General features: G+C 39.0%; 1 protein-coding gene across 12 annotated transcripts in view; it reads right to left on the bottom strand.

The window, feature by feature from the left end:
• Positions 1–3,116: 3,116 nt before the first annotated feature.
• TMEM232 (transmembrane protein 232) overlaps positions 3,117–9,652 on the bottom strand; it is a 111,224-nt gene continuing 104,688 nt past the window's right edge. For all 12 annotated transcript variants that reach the window (XM_041751984.1, XM_041751985.1, XM_041751994.1 and 9 more), the window contains one exon: positions 3,117–3,467. In XM_041751984.1, coding sequence (XP_041607918.1) covers positions 3,219–3,467 — 249 coding nt within the window. In that variant the 3' untranslated portion in view covers positions 3,117–3,218. The remainder of the gene's footprint in view (positions 3,468–9,652) is intronic.

Here is a 9,652-nt window from a genome sequence, read left to right as displayed (position 1 = left end):
TTCACACCAAAATAAGTACACTTTAGGGCTCCAGGGCAATAATGAACCCTATTCTCCCAAGTTCCCTGTCCCCCTACCCATCCTGTGGGGGGGCTATTTGTGGGGGGGCTCCTTGCCCCCCGACACTCCAGTTATTTTAATGGCATGGATCTCAAAAAATGAAAAATCATTTTTTCAAGATTAATGATGAATGATGGTCATCAGTGGACTGTAGGCTCTGATGGGAAGCTTAAGTCACCAATCCTTCAAAACCTACAGGACTGTGAGTCATAACCTCACCCCACTACTCTTTTGTCTCATTTTCCTCTGCCTTTGCATATTCGCCTCCCCCCCCAACCCTCGCCCACATTGCCCCATTGGTAACTGGCTCTAGCAGACCTCTTCTCAGTCGGTCTCTCATCTTTCCTGCTGCTCATAACACCTATTTCTCTCTTTTGGGGCTTAAGATTGGTTGATTGATTTGAGAGAGGGAGAGAGGATGTGCACGCACGAGAGAGAGGATCTGGAGCACAGTCATTCACACCGGGCTGGATCCCACACCCTGGAGGCCCAGCCCTGAGCCAAAACCAAGAGTCAGAGGCTTGACCCGCTGAGCTACTTGCCAACATGTCTCCTCTTCTCTCTCTCTCTGCTTTTCCTTTGTGTCCCAGCAGGAACCATTCATCTCCATCTGCCTTTTATTCTTTTACTATTTTATTGACCCTTTCCCCTATTTCCTTTATCTTCTCTTATCAATATCCAGTTTCTTCTGTTTTTCTAGTTTTCTATCTTTTTCTTTAACTGACCATAATGAGAAGCCAAAGTCACTTGTTCAAGGTCCCCTCTCTGGTCCCAGATGGATTTTCTCCCAGGTCTTTGGTTCTTGAGAATGTACGGAATACATTCGGGGATCCTAAAGTAAATCTCAATACCCCTGATATTTGAAGCTGGCATTTTCATTGTACTTTGATATATTGCAACCTAACAAATATAGTATATGCTGAAGAATATTTTTATGATATTTATTTCTTTCAACGAGACTCCCAAAGTCCAGGCTGTAAGATCCTTCAATTCAAATGTATATGTCCTCCTCACTGATTTTAGAATTCCGGAAAAAATGCTCAAGACTATGTCAGAACTCCTCTCAAACATTTGTCTATTTTTCTGTGGACCGTTTATGTATACAAAAGCCAAGCCTGCCCACTGGCCTTATTTCATCCAGTTATTATACATCCAATAGAGTCTGCCTTTGGGTAGCAAAAGTCTCATAATTTTGGAGCACAAGTAATGAGTTAGACAATGCTGAGTTTGAATCTAAAAGCTGGTTCAAAAAAAAAAAAAAAAAGCTGGTTCATTGGGAAAATAAAATAAAATGAATAAAACACTAATTAAGAAGAATAAAAGGGACAAAATGCAAATACACAAATGAGAATTGGTTGAGGAAGAAAATAAACAGAAACAGAAGAATCTTAATATACTACTTTGGTCTTGTGGCCAAATAAATTCTGACAAATGAGGTAATATTCAAAGAGCATAATCTGCTAAAATTGACTAAAGAAGATAGAGAAATATCTAAAGAGAATGACGTTCAGGATTGATACTCCAGGTGTTTTAATGGCATGGATCTCAAACAGTAATAACTGAATTTAGCTCTACTGTGCATTCTGGCTGAATCGGCCTTGCCAATAGCCATTTAAAAATAGAAAAATTTGACAAAGAGCTACCCTAAGAAGAGGCATTAGGTACCAAACCTTGAATGAGTAGATATTCCAAATTACTGAAATTCTTTTAATTCTTTTAGATTAGTAAATACTTGCAAAGCTAAGTAAAAAAGATACAAACTCAATAGAAAAATGGGCAAAAGGAATAAAGAGTTGATTCCCATATAAACAAAGGCTCTTAACAAATGAAAGTTATTTAAACCACTCACCTTAAGAAAACTATATTTAGAAACCACATTTCACTTTTCAGATTATCAAAGCCCAAAAGTTTGTCAACAGCCCCTATTGGAAAGACTAGAGAAACAAGTACTCCCAGATATTGCTGGTGGGGATATAAATGTGCACAATTCCTCTGAAAGACAATTTGGAAATATCTACCAAAATTATAAAAGCATATTCAGAAATCACACTTCCAAGAATTTATCCCACAGGCACTCTTCCACATGTATAAAAAGACAGATGACTGAAGGTTAAATTCTGTGATAGTACATAGTAGTAGACAATCTAAAACAACCCAGATGCAGGCCAATAGGAAGCCGATTTAATCAGTTACTGATTAAATAAACTATGGTACATCCATACTAAGAAAAACATTGTAACAGATTAAAAAAATGATGAGAAAATTCTCTATATACTGGCATGAAAAAAAATCTAAGAAATGAAGTTAAATAAAAAATGTAAGATGCCACATGGTATATTTAGTATGCTAACTTTCATGTAAAAATGGGGAGAAAATGTAAAATATTCTTATAATTTATTTTGTTTTTACTTTATAGACCCTGAAGGATACACAAGCAATTAATGGTAGGGACAGATAGGGGTAGACTGGGCAAATGAAGGTTGGTAACTGGAGGGAGGCTTTCACCATATTAGAACATTGTTGATTATATTTATTATATACAATATATATATACACATATATATATTTCTTTATTCTTAAACACAAGGAAATAGTTGCTTAGAAGAGAGTGCTTGCCTATGCTACAAGAGCTACAAGTTGTTGAAGCCAAGATTCGAATTGGAAAAGAGAAACTGAGTTAAATAACGTGGCATAGGATTATTTATAATTTGTGTGACTTTGAAATGCAGGGTATTAGAATAACAGGACTATTTTTTTTTAAATTAATTTTTATTGGTGTTCAATTAACCAACATACAGAAAAACACCCAGTGCTCATCCCGTCAAGTGTCCCCCTCAGTGCCCGTCACCCATTCCCCTCCAACACCCGCCCTCCTCCCCTTCCACCACCCCTAGTTCATTTCCCAGGGTTAGGAGTCTTTATGTTCTGTCTCCCTTCCTGATATTTCCCAACATTTCTTTTCCCTTCTTTATATTCCCTTTCACTATTATTTATATTCCCCAAATGAATAAGAACATACACTATTTGTCCTTCTCCGATTGACTTATTTCACTCAGCATAATACCCTCTAGTTCCATCCACGTTGAAGCAAATGGTGGGTATTTGTCGTTTCTAATTGCTGAGTAATGTAACAGGACTATTTTGAATAATGCTTCACTTTACCTTACAGTAACACGTAGAACTCTCTTCTTCACGGAATCCTTCTTTTTCAGATATTTCACCGAATCCTGTTTTTTCGATGGTCCTTTCAAAGGAAGAAGATGGGCATCGGCAGAAGAGAAGAACAGTTTGGAAAGAGCGCTGGCAATTCTCCAGCCTATATATTTAGAGAAAATTTCATCCCCAACATTTGATGAGACTTTTGTACTATGATTAGTGAAGGGGTCAGTTGGGTCATTTAACTCAGCCTGTTGAAAGAAAAGAAAAAGGAATCAGTTGAAATAAATAGATGAGAGGGAAAATGATAGATTTTTAAATAAAAGATAAATGTATATTCATCTTCTCTAATGTTGCATTTTTTAAAGATTTTATTTATTTATTAATGAGAGACACAGAGAAGGAGAGAGAGAGAGAAGAGACATAAGCAGGCTCCATGCAGGGAGCCCAATGCAGGACTCGATTCCAGGACTCCAGAATCAGGCCCTGGGCCGAAGGCAGGCACTAATGTTGCATTCTTCTTGCTAAATAAAAATAACCTTTATAAGGAAAAAAGCAGATTCCCCAAAATTATAAGTTTTTAATGAAATAAACAATTAAGCCTGAACAAAACTCATCTTGAAATTTCAAAAACTTTAAAATCCTTTTTAAAAAGGAAATTTATTGAGGGAGAGAGAAAGCACTAGTAGGGGGAGAAAAAAAGGGGGGGAACAGAGGGAAAGAGAATCCCAAGCAGACTTCGCACTAAGCACAAGGCCCACTGCCAGGCTTCATCTCACACCTGAGCCGAAACCAAGAGTCAGACTGTACCTGGTTGGACTGTGCCACCCAGGCACCCCTTAATTATATAATTTCTATTTTAAATTTGTATGGTTCTCACATATGAATTTCATACTTAGAGTATTTATTAGGAAATTAAGCAATTGGTTGAAGTAATGTACAGGTTTCATTAAATCAAAATTTCTCTGTGCATCATCTAAACTTTGAAGCCAAAAAATGTCTATTGAACACAACTTGTGCTAAGCAAAAAAAAAAGGGGGGGGGCGGCTTTGTATTTGGCTCACATTGAAGATGTTCTAAGACTCAGACTTAAATTTAATATGTTCTAATCTTAAAAAAAAAAACTAACAAAAAAATTCCTCAATATTTAAGTAATTTTGTAGGAAAGAGCTATTTTCTGAAATTTCTTTTATCTTCAATGTCCATGACTGATTTTTTAAATTATTTGAGAGAAGAGAGTGAGTGAGAGAGAGCATGGTGGTTCAAGTGGGGGAGAGGAGCAGAGGAAGGGGGAGAGGCAGGTTCCCCCCTGAGCAGGGAGCCCGATGCAGGACTCGACCCCAGGACCCTGAGATCATGACGTGACCCGAAGGCAGATGCTTAAGGAACAGAGCCACCCAGGCACCCCATCAGGACTTATTTTTCATTACATCTTCTCTTGAAATGGCTACAGGCATGTTATTTCCTGCTAGAATTGGTAGTGATCAATGAAGATGTAAGTTCCAAAAGCTCAAGTGTCACATTTTTTTTTTTAATGTTCACAATATGTTCATGTTAGGAACTCTCTCTTGTAAATAAATTGGATGCTGTCCCCTTTCATTAAGATCTTTACGTTTTTCTATTCAATATTACCCATCTTCAGGCAGTTTATACCAATCACTCAAGTTTCACTTTTTTGTGTGCCTCTTGATCATATGGTTAGAAAATTAAGGAACAGAAAATGTTTTTCTGCATATGAACATCCAACTTAAACTTTAAGATTCCAAGAACAGGTGTGGCTCAATCAAATTACTGTTTGACAACTGACTATTGCATTATTTAGACAAAATTATAGTGGGGGAAAAATGAGAGCAAACTCATGATAAAAACTGAAAAAATATGAAGGGTTAAAGCAATGAAAAAAATAGCAATAGGCAGGTAAGTAAGTGGGGAGGACTGTGAAAGCTCTGGGGGTGGGAAAGAGTAAAATGCAAAAAACATGTAGGTTTATAGTATATAGTCAAAAGAACAATTATTTTAAACTATTCCCAGTTATTGCATATCTTGATTATTTACTAGGTTGAAATCACAGAGCATTCAATGTGAAGAAATGAAACTGTATAGGACACTTCATAGCTGCTGTGACTTTGAGGAAATTAATGCCTCAAAGCCTGCAGGTTTAGCTGTTAAAAGGTAATTACAGTCCCTGCAGGTTTTTAGCCATTTCGTTTTATTTACAGTTTGTGTTCAATACAAATCCATTCCAGAACATAAGAAGTTACTGTGAATAAAGGCATAAATACCCAAACACAATATATAACCCAAAATAGATGCACGACGTTCAGGTAGGAAACAAAAGGTCAGGTTCAATCACACACTCAGTAGCTGAAGATCTGCTGAATGTGGGTTCCTGGGGAGATGGCTAACGATTAAAAAAAATGACCTTAGTTATCAAGACTACCGCGGAGATAGTAGACACTGGAACACGTAAGCATCAGTGTGCAACCATGGGAACAAAAGACTTTAAGGAATATCTATTTTTAAAAGGTTTCTGTGCCTCGAGGCAGCTGTGAAAGACTTAACTTTCCAGAATTCAGCCCGCGTTAGGCTTAGGGCCAGGCTCTAACTATCTAAAAATATTGACTGATAACAGAAAGCGTTCCAAATGAGGCTATTCTGATTCATAGAGTTTCTTCAAAAAGTGTTTACAAAAAAAGCACAAAAATTATTCCATGCTTCACTTCCCAGATAGTTGACTTACCGTTTGATTCACATATTTGCCTTTTTAATTTCAAGGCGAGTCGATTTTACCTTCAAAACAGATCATCTTCTAAATTGTAAAAAGTATTCAGCATATGCAGAAATAAAGAGCATTTTGAAATTAGTGGAGGTCAGTGCACTTTTTTGGAATCATTTTATCTACATGAACCGGACGCTTTTGTTGCCCAGGAAATGGTGGTATCGATCCCGGGTCTCCGCACAAAAAAGAAAGAGGAAAGAAAGGAAAGAAAGGAAAGAAAGAGGTGATAAAGATTAAAGCAAAGTTAACCCATTATGCTTGGATTTGAGGTAGACTTAGTCCATCCCTATTGTCTGGTACACGGCAGTTACTACAGAAAAAAGGCCAATGCGACGTCTAATCCAGAGCCTGAAAGCCAAGAGTTCAGTTCTCGAGAAACAGTGAGAGCCTAACAACGTAAAGCTGCATCCAGAGCATCTTGGCCTTAAATGCGCCCGGCTGAAGCATCAGGGCATCACGGCCACACCTGGGCGCACCTGCCAACGTACCATCTATAGAAGCTTACAAGCTTTGTGTGTTCTCTTACGGCCCTACCGAACCAAATGAAACCTGATTCTCTTCCCCATCTCATCCTTTCTCTCTAGAGAAGACAAAATCTACTCTCATTTTTAAGGTAAGATTCTAGGTGCCTGTACTTCTTAAACCACATTTAAGAAAATCATCTTCACTAATTTTGGATGTCGTTTCCCTTCATTGTTCATTGTTGCAAGTACAAACTTGCAACTCCAGCAGATTTAATATTGGGATTCACCATTTAGTCAAACGCTTCACCTGCTCTCCAAACCATTCAATTTTGGGATCCTCCACATTTTCTGTGTCAATAAAATAAGGTATGGAATTAGCAGATTCAATGAACACCTGTTTCTTCCTCCTTGCACTGGAGGTCTACACACCATCTGGATAGAATTTATTTTTTAAATCTTTTTTAAAGATTGTTATTTATTCATGAGAGACACAGAGACAGAGGTAGAGACACGGGCCGAGGGAGAAGCAGGCTCCATGCAGGGAATCCGATGTGGAACTCGATCCCAGGGCCCCGGGGGTCATGCCGTGAGCCCAAGGCAGGCGCTCAACTGCTGAGCCAGGTGCCCTGGATTGGATTTAGAAAAAAGAACCCCCCTCATCCATAGGGATGCGTTCCAAGACCCTCAGTGGATGCCTGAAACCATGATAGTACGGAACCCAATATGTATTATGTTTTTCCCTATAATCAGGTTTAAATTACAAATTAGGCACAGTAAAGATAAAAAGTTAACAATAACAAAATGGAACAATTATAACAATTCCACAATAAAAGATAAGTGAATGTGGCCTCTCTTTGTCTCTCAAAATGTCTCTCTCGTAGTCACCGTTCTTCATGAGATGATGTGAGATGTTAAAACGCCTACATGATGAGCAGGGAGGTGAAGGACGCAGGTGTGGTGACAGCATTTACATGATTGGTTGGGAGCATCAGCTGCTTCCAGACCCCAGGTGGCCACAGGTAACTAAAACCCCTGACGGAGAAGCCGCTGATAAAGGAGGCCTACCCTATAAATGGGTGTTGGCTTGAGCCTCCTAAGACCAGATATCCAGGATAGATAATAAGACCATAAAGACATAGGCTGTTGACTGCGAGCAGCTAGATTCGGGAGGAGGTACTGGAAAGCATCACAACAGTTGCTTGATTTGAATAAATCTGCTTGAGCAGGAGCCGCACCAGAAGCAGCAGCCCCGGGCTGCATCTGGCCCCCAAAGCTATGCCCAGGCTCCCCTCCTACTTGCACCCATGGGGCAGTCTCATCAGATGCCAGGTGCATGGACAACCTCCAGGCCAGGTTGGCGCAGGCAAGGTGGTCAGGACCCATACAATTTATCCCGCTTACCTTCCCGGCTCAATTTTTTATAAGAAGATGTACTTCGAAACCAATAATAATGTGTAGTATTATACAAGTACATTGCTATGAGCTCTTCTTCCATTGTAAGAGTGATGGATGAGGGGCACCTGGGTGGCTCAGCTGGTTAAAGACCTGCCTTTGGCTCGGGTCATGATCTCAGGGTCCCAGGACAGAGCCCCGCCTCTGGCTCCCTGGTCTGTGGGAGAATCTGCTTCTCCTTCTCCCTCTGCCCCTTCCCCCACCACCCCTACTCCTGCTCGTGCTCACTCTCTCTCAAGTTCTCTAGCTCTCTCTGAAATAAATAAAATCTTTTTTAAAAAAGAGCGATGGATCAATAAATGTGAGTAAATGAATAAACCAACAAATATAATTTTTGGTAAATTTCTGGTAAAACACAGTGTTTCCAGATGCAACGTTACCCTGCATCACAGGACATTACAGGACGCTGACGGTGTTGTCATCATGACTCCTCTGGCTACTCGTTGCTTTCTTCCTTCCCCCTAACAGATAAGTTGTAGATCCAGACGCCAGTTCTTCCAAGAAGCAAAATGAAGGCATTTCTGCATCTCCTGGTTCACTGATGGAAAGCCCAGGCCAAGTTCTCTCCCCCATCAGTGTTCAAGGCCTTCAACTAAGGGAAATAGTCTCAAATATCAGTCAAATGCATATTTGCCGTATCTAGAAAAGATTTTGTTTGCTTTCCTGGAGGAAGAACCAGCAAATCATATGAACTTTGCAAATGGATCTGAAACCAGCTGTGGCTTTTCCCTTGATTAGTTGAGAACGCAAACTTCGGGAGACGGTACCTCTCTAGGCCTGTGTTGTGTTTAGTTCAGTTCCGTCACGTTTTCCAATCGTGATATGGAGACAATAATAACCACTCTCAGAGTTTTGCGAGGGTTAACTTAACAGGTGGAGGGAAGCTCAAGTACCCGTTTCTGTGAGGAATTCCTTGAGACTAAGAGCACCAATGCTGCGGCCTTTGCAGGTCGCCCCAGAGAAGACTCGCTACAGCCTCTCTGCAAGGCTGAAAACAGTTTTGTTAGATTTTACATTATTAGCAAATTTGTGAAACAGAATCATGATTAGACTACCATAGTCATCTCTTTTTTAAAGAGTCTTCCTTCTCTTAAAGCCATTATTCTAATGTTATAATCCAGAGACTCAAAGGCCAACTACACATAAATATATATCTATACTTCTTGGAAGTAGACAACATATTAATGACCATTCCTTACATTAAATTCCAAATTCATGAATTTACTACGGCTTAGCCTACCAGTAAAACATGACCTCAAACTCCATTTATTGACATTATTCATTACTTACATTTTTATCATTTTTGTCCCTATCTTTTAGCAATGCCAATGTAGGCTTTAAAATTCAGAATTTTCCTTATGGTATTATTGAAACTTGACATTTTTTACTAAGAAAAGCCTATTGCTAAATTTTTATGTTAACTTTACTAATCTAGTATTAAAATTGGGGAAGTGGTGTTAAAGAATATTTCTCTCACACACATATTCTAGCCGTGTTGAGGAGAGATGCCCACCCTGCTGTTTTTGTATCGGGCATAATGGTGGTAAAAAACAAAAAACAGAAAACAAACAAAAAACCAACATTCATGTAGGTTAGCAAGAAGATGAACAAATCAGCACAAAGGGAAATTCTCCAAGGCATTATGTTGTAGTAGCAAATGGCAAGTAAATAAATAAGAGCCTCTCCAGAGTTTTTAATTTTCTATCAATAATTCAGGAAATGTAACAAACACATTAACATG

This window comes from Vulpes lagopus, chromosome 4, assembly GCF_018345385.1.
Source record: "Vulpes lagopus strain Blue_001 chromosome 4, ASM1834538v1, whole genome shotgun sequence".
In the NCBI taxonomy this organism is placed as follows: Eukaryota; Metazoa; Chordata; class Mammalia; order Carnivora; family Canidae; genus Vulpes; species Vulpes lagopus.
The sequence above is the reverse complement of the archived record's forward strand: the minus strand, read 5'-3'. Positions and strand labels throughout refer to the sequence as shown.